The sequence below is a fragment of the Eulemur rufifrons genome, chromosome 9 (assembly GCF_041146395.1).
Source record: "Eulemur rufifrons isolate Redbay chromosome 9, OSU_ERuf_1, whole genome shotgun sequence".
Lineage (NCBI taxonomy): Eukaryota > Metazoa > Chordata > Mammalia > Primates > Lemuridae > Eulemur > Eulemur rufifrons.
This window is the reverse complement of record NC_090991.1, coordinates 43,731,781-43,747,221: the sequence shown is the minus strand read 5'-3', so window position 1 is coordinate 43,747,221 and position 15,441 is coordinate 43,731,781. Positions and strand designations below refer to the sequence as shown.

The 15,441-nt window shown below is 39.1% G+C and overlaps 1 protein-coding gene across 1 annotated transcript; it reads left to right on the top strand.

Annotated features, from left to right (window-relative positions):
• Positions 1–448: 448 nt before the first annotated feature.
• Positions 449–15,202, top strand: POLG2 (DNA polymerase gamma 2, accessory subunit). Its single transcript, XM_069481620.1, has 8 exons — positions 449–1,073; positions 3,720–3,846; positions 3,971–4,076; positions 5,102–5,275; positions 8,609–8,749; positions 11,042–11,122; positions 12,748–12,848; positions 15,002–15,202. The coding sequence occupies exons 1-8, from the start codon at positions 512–514 to the stop codon at positions 15,165–15,167; spliced, it is 1,458 nt and encodes a 485-aa protein (XP_069337721.1). The 5' UTR covers positions 449–511; the 3' UTR covers positions 15,168–15,202.
• Positions 15,203–15,441: the final 239 nt, after the last annotated feature.

Sequence of the window (15,441 nt, the reverse complement as noted above, 5' to 3'; positions counted from 1 at the left end):
CGTCAAACCACCGTAAAGTACTAAAACTATCCTTTAAAATAGGAACCAAACTTTATTTTCCTGACACTTTATTTTGAAAAAAGTGTATTTAAATGGTGACTCGGCAAACACCGAATTATTTTTATAGTTTATCTGGATTGCCAAGAAACTAAGAAAGGTAAAGCTCAACAGTGGCTATCGCACGGTAATGAAAAGTAGATAGGGGTAACTTTTATCGGTGCTTAAGAGGAAAAAGATAGGCTATTGGGGGGGGTGGGGGGAGTGGCGCGAGACGAAGAATAAACTAGCAGAGAAAGCATTACATCCCGCATCACCCATGATGGGCGGGGGATGGCTGCGGAGGCCACAGCCGGAAAGCAGAGACGCACTTCCGGGGCGGGACCGGCCGCCCACGTGCACGCTCACTTCCGTCGCGCCTGAGCCGTCTCCGTTACAGCCTCTTCTGCCATTGTGGCGGTTTATAGGGATCAGCCGACCGATGGGAGCGTGTGCTCTTTAACTCCTGAAGGAGATGCGCTCTCGTGCAGCAGTCGGAACCTGCCATAAAGTCTGCAGGTGCCTGCTGTCTGGGTTTGGCGGGCGAGTAGATGGGGGGCAGCCGGCGCAGTTGACGGAAAGCAGTAGCTCTCGCGGAGGGTACCTGGGATCGCACGCTGAGCTCCCCCGGGGCAGCGAGCCGACCGAAGCCTCCGGGTTTGGAGAGGGAAGCGAGGAGCTGTTAGAGATCTGTCAGAGAAGGCATTTCCTAAGTGGAACCAAGAGGCAGCTTAGCCGAGATTCTCTTCTGAGCGGGTGCCACCCTGGCTTTGGACCCTTGGGCATAGAGTTGCGGAAGAATCTTGCCTCAGAATGGTGGTCCTCGGTGGTGGTGTTCAGGGAACAGGTCTTCCCTGTGGACGCCCTCCACCACGAACCAGGCCCTTCACTGCCCGGGGACAGTGCCTTCAGGTTAGTTTCTGCAGAAACTCTACGAGAAATCTTGCAAGACAAAGAGCTGAGTAAGGAACAGCTAGTATCTTTTCTTGAGAACTTATTAAAAACTTCTGGGAAACTACGGGAGAACCTTTTTCACGGTATGCTTCACGATTTCATACTTCGAAACAGGTGTCGGGTGGAAAGGCAGCCTCACTTCGATCTGGGGGATTGCAAGTGGCTCTTCTTTCCCATGCAAAGGAAACCTTTTTGCAGTAGTATATTAACAGTGCTCTCCCCTGGATAAAATTGGTCCATGGATCAGTTCCTTAAAGAATCTGTCCAAAGGACTTGAACGTTCTGTCTTGGGACTTGGGAATTATACGGGGCATCCCATATAATTTTAGAGTTCAGTTGAGCAGCCCTAGAATTAGGACCTTAATTCAATCCTGTGTTTGAACAATTTGTTCATTGTTACCAAAATGGTTACAAATACTTCCACAATTACTCTTCAATGTTACACATAATTAACGCATCAAGAGCTCATTTTTCTAGACCAAAAGGAAGTTACCCTCCCTCAATTTTTGTTACTGAACGTAATTTACAACATGTTGTTTGAACATCTCTCTGGGTAATTTTTGAGCCTGCCAAATAATAGAACTAATCAAGCTTTATGAGTGATTCTTGAGTGAATACACGGTAATTTGACGGCATCATTTGCCTTTAAAGTCAACACAATTGCAGAGATTCTGAAAAAAAATCAGGTTCTTTACAGGACAGACTCCATGGAGGTGTTTGCAAAATGCTGCCCTTGCCATTTTGGTGTTATGAAGTAACTTAAAATAACCTGAATGTTCTTGGTTCTGAGAATTCAGTGCCTGTATTATAGCCTTTTAAAGATTTCCTTAATGAAATAAAGTAAAACAAACGGGTGATAAAGGTGACACTTTTGATTTGTAGTACTTTAATTATTCCATGGCTTTACTTTGAGGGAGTTAAATCACTGTCTACTCATTTACCATGGCCCAGAACAAATCAGTCTTTTCTTTTCTATCACTGTTGAATGAAATCACCATCTTCCCAGTTGCACAGACTTTGAAAATGAGATTTAGCTCTTCTAGGTATCCATTCATTCTATTGATGTGGCAAGCATTTTCTTACCTTCAGGAAACTTAAATTGACCTAATTGCCAAATCCTTTGGTTGTCTAGAGCAAATCCTTGCTCTCTTTAGTCCAAGTCTGACTGTTGTGGTAGCCTCTGCTTACGAATAGCTTTTTAAAATTTTTAGCCATTATGTCTCCAAATATTGTTACTGCCCCATTCTCTATCTTCTGTCTTTCTGTGACTGATTACACACGTTAGACCTTTTCCCCCATCTTGTCATCATCTGACAAGATGTGGAAAATTATTAATGTGTGATTAATGGACACATTAATCACGTTTTAAGGTCCACGTTTAATAACTGAAAACTATCTGTTTCTAGTATCTGTTTTTCTCTGGGCTTTTGGTCATTTGGACTTTTATACTGATTATGTAATTTGCATGTAAAAAATTATAGAGATAAATTGAGGCTTTGGTTGTTGGTTTCTTCCTGGGAGGATTTACTTTTGCTTCTGACACATAGCTAGAGTGGAGGCATAGCATCTTAGTACAATCAGAGATTAAACTGATTAGAGGCTGAGCTTCAGTCTTTTCACTTCAGCTCTGTTCTGCTACAGTGTAGCCCTTTAAATGCCCCAAATGAAAGCCTGGGGTACAATTTTTAGTACTTCCCCATCCCATAATATGGCAGGAAGTTCTACTTAACATTTCAGCTTCTCAGCTCTGCTATTTGAGAATTGGAAAAGTTCCACTAAATGTTGAGTTCACCTCTCTGCTCTTCTCTGCTTTCAAAATTTGGGACCCTCAAGTTCCTTGCTGGCTTGGTAGCTCTCCTATGTCTTTAAACAGATTTTTAAAAAGATTTTTTGGACCAGTTTTTCTTAACAGCTTGTCTACTCAAATCAAGTAATTTGAACACAGTGCTGTCATTTAATGGGATGTAGTCTAAGTGCATAAAGAACTACAAAGACATTTTGAACTTTTCTTAGATTCATTCAAAGTAGAAATGTTGGAGTTACAATTCTGAAGCTATTTCAGGTGTATTATAGGATAAATAAATAAAATAATTAGGTTAATGTTATTAGGAAACAAGACCTTCACTGTACAAGAAAAGCGATAAAAATATAAAAGAAGGCAAGGATAAAATAATGTTAAATTTGAGCTGGTAATATCAGTATGAAATCATGATTTTTTTTAAAATACGTATTTCCTTCCTTCATCAAAAGGGCCTAGAATCAATGACATTTAGTAGCCATGAGCACACCTGGTGTGAGACCCTGTCTCAAAAAAAATCAGCCATATGTTAGATGATATTGTGGTCTTATGGTTAACTTTTTAATGATGTAATAATGGTATACAGAGAATATTTTTATTTTTAGATGATGCATGCTAAAGTGTTTGGAGTGAACAAGAAAAAAGAAAATGTGGAAAAATGTTAATTGATGAATCTAGATGAAGGGTCTACAGGTGTTCATTGTATATAGGTATTCTTCCAATTTTCTTGTAGATTTGAAAATCTTCGAACTAAAAATGTTGGGGGGAAACTACCTAAAATTCAGTGATAATCGATTAAGATCTTTCTTTATAGCTCCATACTACTTGTACTGCTGTATTAACATAATACTATCAATTTGTCTATAAATTGACAAAATTGATTTGGGTTTATGGAACAGTTTTATACAAAGATTGATTTATCTTTTGACAGGTGCCTTGGAGCACTATGTAAATTGCCTGGAGCTGGTAAACAAGAGGCTACCTTACGGCCTGGCTCAGATTGGAGTGTGTTTTCATCCTGTTTCTGACAATAAGCAGACACCTGATGGTGTTAAAAGGTACAAAAAGTGGCACATAACTTGACCTTGTATTTAAATAGTCAAGAATCAGAAATTTCTACTTTGGGATAGATTATGTAATTTTAAAATAAGCTAACATTCTGATATTTTTTGGTATCTAAAGAATTGGTGAGAAGACCGAAGCTTCGTTGGTGTGGTTTACTTCTCCAAGAACTTCAAGCCAGTGGCTTGATTTCTGGTTACGTCATCGACTCCTATGGTGGAGAAAGGTACTACAATAATTACCGTTAATTTAATAGTTAATAGGTAAATTGTCTTAATGTGTCAGGGGCTTCTGTATTACAAATGAAATTTTATCTGATGTGGGTATGCTATATTTGTAAGAGACAGCTATTGTATGTCAACAAATACAAATAAAGGACCCTTTGTGATGATTTTCATTATTCCAGATAACAAAGTTACTTTGGTAAAGATGTTTGTTGGGCTCAGATGCATTTGTTGATAAAGCTTTTCTGTATAAGGTAGAGTTCAGACCCCTCACCAAGCATTCCTGGCTGGTATGGAGTTTGACCGACCCTGGCCCGCTCTTACAACTTCAGTTTTTGCTACCGACCCCCTGAACTCTCTATGTGTTAATCAAAAGGGTTCTGTAATTGATGATCACATTTTAGTATATGCTGAAAAGAGTTGAAGTAAGCATTTTTTTGTCTTACTCTTCTTGTCCTGCCTTTTCCCAAATCTTAAAAATCCCCAAACTTACTGTATAGTGGTAAAGTTGGGGGGGCGGGGGGTGGGGAGAAATCTCCAAACATCCACCTAAAATAAATGAAGTAACCAAGCACTTCATAGAAGGATAAGAGTGGTGACTAGATCATACTTCTTTATCCCATTTGGTTTATGGTTAATTTCTCCTCTTATTAGTTGGCCACAAAAAGGCTAGATAGCATCACCAGTTTTTCTGTGAAGTTCTTTCAGACTAAAAGACAGCACTTTTAGCAGTAGTATACTCAGTATTTTTACTTTTTAAAAATTACGTTTCAGCTGGGTACCTGTAGTCCCAGCTACTTCGAACACTGAGGCAGGAGGACCACTTGAGCCTAGGAGTTCAAGGCTGCAGTGCCCCATGATTGGGCCTGTGAATAGCCACTGCACTCTGGCCTAGGCAGCATAGGGAGATCTCATCTCTTAAAAAAAAAAAACAAAAACTCAAGCACCTTTAATTTTTAGAGATAATTATGGGACCAAAGGTAAATTAACACTTTAATAAGAAGACAAACTTAACTTTCTTTTCCAGTTTGCTGTGAGTCCATCCAACTTCAGCAGCAGTGATTGTCAGGATGAAGAGGGACGGAAAGGAAACAAACTTTACTACGATTTTCCCTGGGGAAAGGAACCAATTGAAACCCTGTGGAATCTAGGAGATCATGAACTTTTACACATGTATCCTGGAAATGTGTCTACATTACACGTATGTTTTACATTCCACACCTATGTATTCTTTATCCAAATTCTCTGTAATCATTTCTGAACCATTTGGCAATAAGTTGCAAACATGATATCCCATGACCCCTTAATACTTCAGTGTGTATTTTTCAGGTGCAAAGATACTCATATACATAACATAATATAGCTGTCAAAATCAGAAAATTAACGGTAATTCACTGTTACCATCCATTCCACAGAACCTTACAAATTTAACCAGTTATCCCAGTGATGCTCTTTCTGTGTCTAGGATCCAATCCAAGATCATATGTTTTATGTAGTTGTCATGTCTCTTTGAGTCTCTTTCAAGTGAACAATTCTTTTTATCCTTCCTTGGCTTTTGTGACCTTGACATTTTTGAAGAGTACAGGTTAGTTACTTTGTAGAACGTCCCTTGGTTTGGATTTGTCTGATGCTTCCACATGGTTTATGTGTTTTTGCCAGGAATACCACAGAAGTGGTAGAGCTGCCCCCTTCTCAGTGTATCATATCAGGAGGCACACAGCATCCAGGTGTTACTAGTGATGCTAACCTTTATCACTTGGTCAAGATGGTGTCTACCAGGTTTCTCCAATATAAAGCTAATAAATATGTTGTGCTTACTAATGAGTAATAAGCAGGCACTGTAAGGCTATGTAAATAACCTCTTGGTCACCAAATTTTGATTTGCCAGTTACAGCATCCATTGATGATTGTTGCCCAAATCAGTTATTACTATAAGGTTTGCTAAATGTTTTTTTTTTTCCTTTTTTTTTTTTTTTCTTTTTTCTTTTTTTTACTAATTTCATCATTCCTTCTAGACTTATTGGTCAGCAGTATACTGTAGGGTGGAGCTTTTCCTTCTCCCCATTTATTTAAATTTTTTTTATGTTAGTGTGGACTCACAGATTCCTATTTTTCTCAGAGGGTTACAATCGTTACTATCATTATATTTTGATGCCCAAATTGTCCTAGACTTGGCCAGTGTCCTTTTGACATATCTCTGTCATTCTCTCCACTAGCACTTCCTTTTTGTAGCAACAGATTGTTCCAGAATCTTCTTGTGTTTTCTTTCTTTTTTTTTTTTTAAATTTGGGTCATGTTTTTAAATTTTTATTTATTTCCTTATTTTTTCAGAATATTACAGGGCATCTTGTGTTTTCTTGACCTAGCTGTGGAGTCAGCTGTTTCTCTAAAGAACCTTGGTCCCTATTAGAGGAGAATGTATTTAAAAACTGAGATCTTGCCTTGAGGTTTACTCATTAGAACCTGGTATCATTCCTTCTGGGCCCTCTCAGTGGGCACAACTAAGAAATACTCGCAGATGATTACATACACATACATTTACCTATTTATTTACTTAAGAGACAGCATCTTGCTCTGTTGCACAGGAGAGAGTAGTGCAGTGGTGCTAAGCTCACTGTAACCTCGACCTCCTGGGTGCAGGAGGTGCTCCCACCTCAGCCTTCTGGGCAGCTGAGTGTAATTTTTTTTTTTAATTATTTTTTGTAGAGACAGGGTCTCCCTGTGTTGCTTAGGCTGATCCTCCTGCCTCAGCCTCCCAAAATGCTGGGATTACAGGTGTGAGCCACCATGCCCAGTCACATAAGTATACGTTTACATACTTGTCTACCTCTATATCTGTGTCTATATCTATTAAAACCTAGGAGTTCTTGCCAATTTTTCAAATTCCAGGCTAATGCCACAGGATTTATTCTAGCTTTTCCTCTTTCCGTATTTATAATTTTCTTCTTGAATATATTCAAGAAGAAATCCCAGTACCTTGAATGTATTTACTTATTTTTCATTTCTTGTATGTACCTAAACTCCTGGCCACCACCCCCACCAGACACTCTAGATGAATGTTTGCCCAGGGGAAGAAAGAAGGGCTACAGAACTTGATCCTGGACATACTATTATCCGCTCCCCTGTAGGTGCTCTCACCAGAACACAGGGAAGGAAGAAAGGCAGTTAGAATGCTTGGCCCTAAGTACCTGGCCTCCCCTCTTCTCTACCAGTCACACTGGCCAAAAGTTTGGCCCTGGACCTCCCAGGCTGGTTGTACCAGCCAGCTGACCCAAGCTCAGCCTTGGCAAGAGGGGAAAAAAGGTGCTTTTTTTACTTCGTAAAGTAAAATAAAATTTTCAAAAATTAAAGCAAATGACATAATCCCATTAGAAAAAGGATGCTGCCTTCTAAAACATTTGAAGTTCTAAAGTTTTAGAAGGCATGTGGATGGGTAGAATCGTGCTTGAACCCCTCTTGAGTGGTTCCAGATCTGAATGTTTAGATTTTCTTACTGGCTCAGATAGAGTTTTTATGTGCTATTTAGTGGCTAATATAGTCTTACAGTAAAAAAAGGTCTCTAAAACTTGCGATTTTTTTTTCCTTATCAGTTTGAAAAAGAGGAAATAAATCTGTTTATCAATACTTGATTTGTATTATGGTATATTTTACAATTATAGCCTTAGCCCAAAAAGTAAGTTTTTAAAAGATGTTTGTTTTTTATGAAAATAACTTTACATTTCAGGAAATTATACTCCAAACTCCTTTCCGTAAACAGACCAACTAATTTTTTTCCCTAAAGGCGCTTCTGAACTTTATTAATAATCTTTAAATAATTTTTACGTAAGAGTGTTACCTTTCCAAATACTGATTCTTACCTAGGAAGCATTGGAAAAATAGTGATGCCCAGGTCCCACTCCAGTTGTTAGTGCAGAATCTCTGAGAGTGGAGCCAAATTATCATTGTTATTATTATTATTATTATTTTTTTTTTTGGAAATAGAGTCTTGCTCTTTTGCCCTGGCTAGAGTGCCATGGCGTCAGCCTAGCTCACAGCAACCTCAAACTCCTGGGCTTAAGCAATCCTTCTACCTCAGCCTCCTGAGTAGCTGGGACTACAGGCATGTGCCACCGTGCCCAGCTAATTTTTTCTATATATTTTTAGTTGTCCAGATAATTTCTTTCTATTTTTTAGTAGAGATGGGGGTCTCGCTCTTGCTCAGGCTGGTCTTGAACTCCTGACCTCGAGTAATCCTCCCTCCTTGGCCTCCCAGAGTGCTAGGATTACAGGCGTGAGCCACCGTGCCCAGCCTATCATTATGTTTTAAGATTCACAGGTGCTTCTGACATGTAGGCAATTGAGACCCACTGACTTAAACCCTTAGCTCCCTGAGAGCAGAGAATGTGTCATCGTCTTTTTGAGCCTGGCACAGAGGGGCTGCTTTGCTAAATGAAATTTTACTTTTGTATTCTGATTGTGTAAGTCTAAAATATGTATGTAATTTTAAGAAAGAGTTGTGCTAAATTCTTTATTTTTGTTCTATTTTTCTGTGAAGGGCCGAGATGGACGGAAAAATGTAGTTCCTTGTGTTCTGTCTATAAATGGGGATCTAGACCGAGGCATGCTGGCCTACCTCTACGATTCTTTCCAGCTGACAGAGAATTCCTTTACAAGAAAGAAAAATCTTCATAGAAAGGTGCTTTTGATATTTCAGGGATGGATTTGGGAAACAAAAAATATGGGATTTTTTTCCTTTTTTTTTTTTTGTTAGTGTGCTTGGTTTCTAACATAAACTCTGAATAATAAATTTCTTTTAGTGCATATAGTTTAAGTATTTTTCATTTTTTTAGAATCTGGCCATAGGAATAATAGTAAGGTTCTCACAGAATAGAACAAGGCATCCCTCGTGGGTAATCCCAAAGTCATTTCTGTTTGATCATGGGCAGCAGTTCTCTCCCTGACTCTGAGACCCTGAGCCTTTCCATCAGTGGCTTCCATTGTGTCAGAAGCTTGAGTGCTGGTGAGTAGGCCTGAGGCCGGGCCAGCAAGATCTGTGGTATTGACCTCTCTGCCCCAGGGATCAGGCTCCTGGTCTTATTCCATGTGGCTGGTCACTGGATTTCCTGTGATCCAGTTCTGCTAAATCACTGGAGATCCAGTGACCAGCTAGATACCGGCCTGGGCCAAGGGAAAGGCTGGTTTTAGTGCATGAGCATGCACTTTGAGCTTGTTTATGGGTTGAAAGAAAATCAAGAGAGAGGAAGGGTTATAGGAGAGGAAAGAAATGACTAAACAGCAAGATGTTGGAGGAAACAGGAGTCAAGACAGGATCAAGAGCACAAGTGGGAAGCTGGGCGTGGTGGCTCACATCTGTAATCCTAGCACTCTGGGAGGCCGAGGCGGGAGGATCTCTTGAGCTCAGGAGTTTAAGAGCACAAGTGGAGGAAGATGTCTGGAAACAGTGTTATTTGAAACAGGGAGGAAAAAGGATGGTGTAGCTATAAATGGGCTCCTACGGCTGGTTAGCCTTTAACGAACGTTTTACTCACACCCTGTATTTTCTCAGGGAAGGCAAGAATACTAGTTTAAAATGTGGAGGAGTGGAGGTTTAAGTGGCAAGAGTGTGGAATACTCATGTTCCCCTTGAACATAAAAGGAAGCTGCCCCAAATCAAAAGTTTTAACAAGTAATGTTGAGTTTTGAGTGCTCAACTGAGAATGGGAGCTATGAGTTTATGGCACCACTCTGCTCGGGCGATCCTCCTGCCTCAAGCTCCTGAGTAGCTGGGACCACAGAGTGTGCCACCACACCCAGTTAATATTTTAATTTTGCTGTGTTGCTCAGGCTGGTCTTGAACTCCTGACTCAACTGATTCTCCTGCCTCAGCCTCCAAAAGTGCTGGGATTATAGGAGTAAGCCACCGTGTCCAGCCCCCTTCTTTTTCTTATACCCTTGTACAAACCATCAGTAAATCCTCTTTGACTTCAAAATGTATTCTGAATCTGACCACTTCCTACCTGCTCCAACCTCCAATGCTAGCACCCAAACTAAGCCACCATCATCCCTGCCTGCCCCCCTCCTCCCCGCCCCGGAGTGGCCCTGTTAAAAGGCACTTGTTACGTTGCTCTTCTGCCCAGAACACCCCAGGAAGCTCTTCATCTCACTTAGAAAAAAGACCAAAGCCCTTTCCTTTTTGACCTGCTACTACTTTCAGTCTGCCCACAGCACTGACCTCCTTGCTGTTTCTGGAACATGCCAGGGATGCTCCCAGCTTATAGCCTTGTCATTTGTTCTCCCCTTTGCCCAAAATGCTTTTCCTCCATCATCCACATGTCTTATTCCCCCACCTCCTTTCAAGCCTTTGCTCAAGTGTCACCTCAGGGAGAGGACCTCTGACCACCTTAGTTAACATTACTGAAAGGCCTCTACCAACCTGCCCCTCGCAAGCACTTCCGATCTTCTCTCTCTCTTTTTTTTTTTTTAGCAGTTACCACCTTCACATACATTATTTCCCTACTTACTTTATTATCTGTTTGTCCCTGCCATGTGGGACAGAGATTTTTGCCTCAGCACCTAGCACTTTTCCTGGCATTGCACAGCCATTCACATGTTTGTTGGGTGGATGGATAAATGGGAAGAGTGTAGGTTTTGACTAGAGAGAGAAAGTCCAAGTGATAGGCTGCGTGTCCCAGGCTGGGTAGAGTTGGAAGTGATGCCAGGAAGAGGCATTTTGACTGAGGGAAAACACAGTTGTCAGAAAATGAGTCCCAGGTTAATGTATTTCAGCAGAACCTCTAAGTGGAGAAATCCATGGGCAGCTGATTACATCCTTACCTAGTGTTTTATGACCTCAGCTAACTTCCATTTTCACACGGGAAATTTAGCTGCTTAAGAAACTCTGTGTATGTTATACTTGAGTTGTATTTAAACAAGATGTGCTTTTTTCCCTCCTTTCCTGTCCTCCCCCTCCCTACTTTAATTGCCTTAGGTACTTAAACTCCACCCCTGCCTGGCCCCTATTAAGGTTGCTTTGGATGTGGGAAGAGGCCCAACGGGGGAACTGAGACAGGTGGGTTAAATGAGTTTAAATGTGTGATTTTAATTACAGACTGAGTATTCATTATCCGAAATGCCTGGAACCAAAAGTGTTTTGGATTTTGGAATATTTGAAGAATACATACTGATTGAGCACCGCTAATTCGAAAACCTCAAGTCTGAAACGTTCCAATGAGCATTTCCTTTGAGCTCAAAAAGTTTCAGATTGTAGAGCATTTTGGATTTCGCATTTTCAGGTTAGGGATGCTCAACCTGCATAACCATTACTCCAGGTCAACCTGGGAGCTTGCTATTTAAAATTTGATTTTGATTCACTTGCTTTTAAAAATATTCTAAATAATGAACTGTGGATAAATACCGTGGTTAATTATAGATAATCTGAAGTATAGTATTAAAGACACTGATTTCAATTCGGTGGGTGTTGCTGTTAAAGTTATGCCCACTCATTTTTTAATGAGTTTACATAGTTTTAGTAATTACAGTATTTGTACAGATGTCAAGTGAATTATTTCTTTCTCCTTTCCCTTTTAACTTAACACTTTGGTATAAGCAAATGTTCTAGGTCTATAATTTTCTTTTGATTTTTCTAATCTGTCTGTTCTAATTATTAAATACTCTTGAGAAAAGCCCAGTGGGGAGGTCTTCATTTCTTTCCATAGATTCCTTCTGCAGTCGTCATTTCTGTCTGAGTGACTCAGACCTATCCAGGACCAGATAGAAAAGATAACAACTTATTTCTGCATTTCTCCCCAGGGTGTGGCACTCTCCCCAACACCCTTGTAGCAAGCAAGTTCCTCATGCCCCGCTACCCTCCTCCCTTGCCAGGGACATTTGGTAATGTCTGAGGACATTTTTGTTTGTCACAAGAGGTGGAGAGTGCTACAGGCATCTGGTGGAGGCCAGGGGTGCTGCTCAACAATCCTGCTCTAGAGCCATATGGTTCCTGTAAAGGCGGGTTTTACATTTTGGTGTTTTTGTTTGTTTGTTTGTTTTTTGTTTTTGTTGTTTTTTTTTTTTTTTTGCATCACTATTGCTTTTGAAGAAAATAATAGTTTACTATGTCATTTATTCATTAGTACTTCTGTATTTCCAGTCAGGCTTTTATTTCTGGCATTCTACTGAAACTAGTCATTCTCTTCTTGAACCATTTTCCGTACTTGGAAAAATCACTCTCTTGGGTTTCCGTGTACCTCTTTCTTTCCTGGTTCTTCAGTCTCTGCCTGACATAGTAGTGTAACCTTAGTGCTCAGGTCTCACCTATCAGATGAGTTTTGAGTTAACATAGCCCTTTGGACCTACTGTTTTTTTCCTGAATAGACTCTGGTTTTGTTTGGTTTTGAATGATGATGATAATAAAAATTCTGTTTCGTATAAAAATGTCTCCCAGAACATTCGCATTTAGTATTCAGCTTTGCAGTACTTAATTTCTTCATTTTCAGAGGAAGCGTGTAACTTAATAAGTATATATTATATAAATTATAAACATTAAAATCACATAATTAAAGGAATTTATACCCATTTTAATTGGTCCATTACCCATTTTAGAGCTTGAAGATGGTAATTTGTGGCTTCAGAAAAATTGGATAATCTAGCTACTTTTATGTCTTTCATATTTGAAGTTTTTATATTTTTCTCCAGGTTTGTCAAGGGATATTTAATGAATTACTAGAAAATGGGATTTCCGTGTGGCCTGGTTATTTGGAAACTGTACCATCCTCATTGGAACAGCTTTATTCAAAGTAAGAATTACCTTCCTTGTCATTAAAAAATGTATTTATTCAGAGTTTTTGATTGTATGTTTGTTTACTTTATGATAATGGAAATCTCTTCTAAATATATATAAAATATAATTTTATATTATTCCTCACTTTCCCTTTTATAGAACCATGTGCCCTTAGTTAATTACTACAGCAGGGAACAGTATTCAGCAGATATATTTGAGCACGTAATATGTGCAGTTCCAAGACTTAATGTCATGAAGTATGTATGCCTCAGTTTATCTACTTTTCAGGGATGAAGTTATGTATATAGCATGATTTGTTGAATGAGGACTGAAGGAACATGAGTGGACTGCATTTCTGCTAGTGCTGAGCTTCATTCAGAGACTGAACAGAAGAGAATTCTATCCTGAAGGAACAGAAAACTAATCTTCTCAGGGATTGGCACCTCTTTACCTCTGTTGCTGCTCAAGACAGAAACTGGCTATCATCCTTAACTCCTCCTCTTCCTTACTCTCCATATCCCTCCCAAATGTATCTCGCATTCATATCTCTGTCTTTTTTTTCTTTCTTTCTTTTTTTTTTATTTCAGCATATTATGGGGGTATAAAAGTTTAGGTTATGTATATTGCCCTTGCCCCCAATCCCCCCCAGAATCAGAGCTTCAAGTGTGTCCATCATATCTCTGTCTTCACTGCCACTACCCAAGTTAAGGTGACAAAGATCTCTTACCTGGATAATTGAAATAATCTCCTAATTGATCTCCCTGACTAGTTTTACTCTCTGCTATTTCATTCATCTTCTGTTTTTAATAAAGTGCCCCAGTCTTCCTCCTTCAGGTTTATTTTGGTCCTTGTTTGTTTTAGCTTTCTGTGTTGAATACTTATCTTTTGGGTGAAAAGTTGTGAAGCTTTGTGTTTTGCTCTTCAGTACTTTCATAACTTATTAAAATATACCTTCCAGATAATGTCCACAGAAAAACAGATTTCTATAAATGGAAATAGAGCAACTAATAGTTTTACCATGTATAAAATGAAGGGTTGGTACTTGAACTTAACAATCCTCTCAGGTTCTAAAATCTTATTTTCGGGTGCAGTGGTTCACGCCTGTAATCCTAGCACTCGGAGGCCGAGGCAGGAGGATCTCTTGAGCTCAGGAGTTTGAGACCAGCCTGATCCCTGAGCAAGAGCAAGACCCTGTCTCTACTAAAAACAGAAAAAATTAGCCAGGTGTGGTGGCATGTGCCTCTAGTCCCAGCTACTCAGGAGGCTGAGGCAGGAGGATCACTTAAGCCCAGGAGTTTGAGGTTGCAGCAAGCTACGATGACGCCACTATACCCAGGGTGACAGAGTGAGACTCTGTCTCAAAAAATAAATAAAATAAAATTTTACCCTTTGAGTCATGTGGACATTATCAAGTAACAGTTCTTCATATGGTAAAGGCTTGACTGTCTCAGGATATTTTTATGTAAATATTTATTAAACATTTATGTTTTATGCACTTTGATACAGTAATGAACAAAACAGAAAAATTTCCTGTTCTTGTGACACTTATATTCCAGTGGGACAAAATAGTAAGCAAGTAAATAGATAATTACATTAGTTTTTGATGGAATCCTGCAAAGAAAATAAATGGTAATGAGTTAGTGTGACTTGGTAAACAGAAAGGTCACTGTGATATAATCAGTTATTGCTGAACTAGAAACTATAAGTTAGCATGTTAAATTACAAATGAAGCATGATTTTGGTATAATTTGTAGTACACTAGATCTTTAGTATATTGTTTATTATAAGAGATTTTGGTCTAAAATAATTGTTCTTGAATTGCATCCAAGTATCGAAAGGCTGAGGTTATTGTGAGATTCATCCTTTATATCACTTCAAATGATGTGTTCAGGTACCAGTGTTTATTTCTCAGATTTTATTTTCTTCTATGACTTTTCAGCTGTTGCAATAAATTAGAAACTCTCTGAAAATTTTACTTTGAATATCATTCAGAAACTTGTAAAATGTGTTTTTGGTCCAGCTCTCAAGCCCTGACTTTGAGTTAAGCCCTGACTTTGAGTATTTGACTCTTGAGAGTGGCTTGGACTCTGATGTAATTAAAGCTGGTAATGTGGGGAATTTACAATTTACATTTGTGCTCATATATTTTTTTAATTATTTTTTTCTTAGGTATGATGAAATGAGTATTCTCTTTACAGTTTTGATTACTGAAACTACTTTGGAAAATGGATTAATACAGCTGAGAAGTAGAGACACCACAATGAAGGAAATGATGCATGTATCCAAATTAAAAGACTTTTTAATCAAGTATATATCATCGGCTAAGAATGTATAGATTTTTGTATTTGTATAATAAATATCCTCTCCTAATTTAGTTGTCTTATGTTAACTTGGATTATTTTTAGCCCCTTTGCACTTATGAAGTGGACATTTTTGGTGCTTTCTTTGATTCTATTTTTATTGTATTTTTGATGTATTCCACTGTATCAGGAAAACGTTCAGCTGTAAGCAACAAAAATCTTACTAAACTGGATAAAGCTTTGGGGATTTGTTTTCCTCATATAACAAGAAACCCAGAGGGTAGACTGTCCAAAGCTGGGTATAGCTGT

Coding starts and splice junctions, on each gene's coding strand:
- POLG2 (XM_069481620.1), top strand. CDS start 512: ATGCGCTCTCGTGCAGCAGTCGGAACCTGCCATAAAGTCTGCAGGTGC. Junction 4,077..5,101: donor GACTCCTATGGTGGAGAAAG/GTACTACAATAA, acceptor TTTCTTTTCCAG/TTTGCTGTGAGTCCATCCAA. Junction 11,123..12,747: donor CAACGGGGGAACTGAGACAG/GTGGGTTAAATG, acceptor ATTTTTCTCCAG/GTTTGTCAAGGGATATTTAA.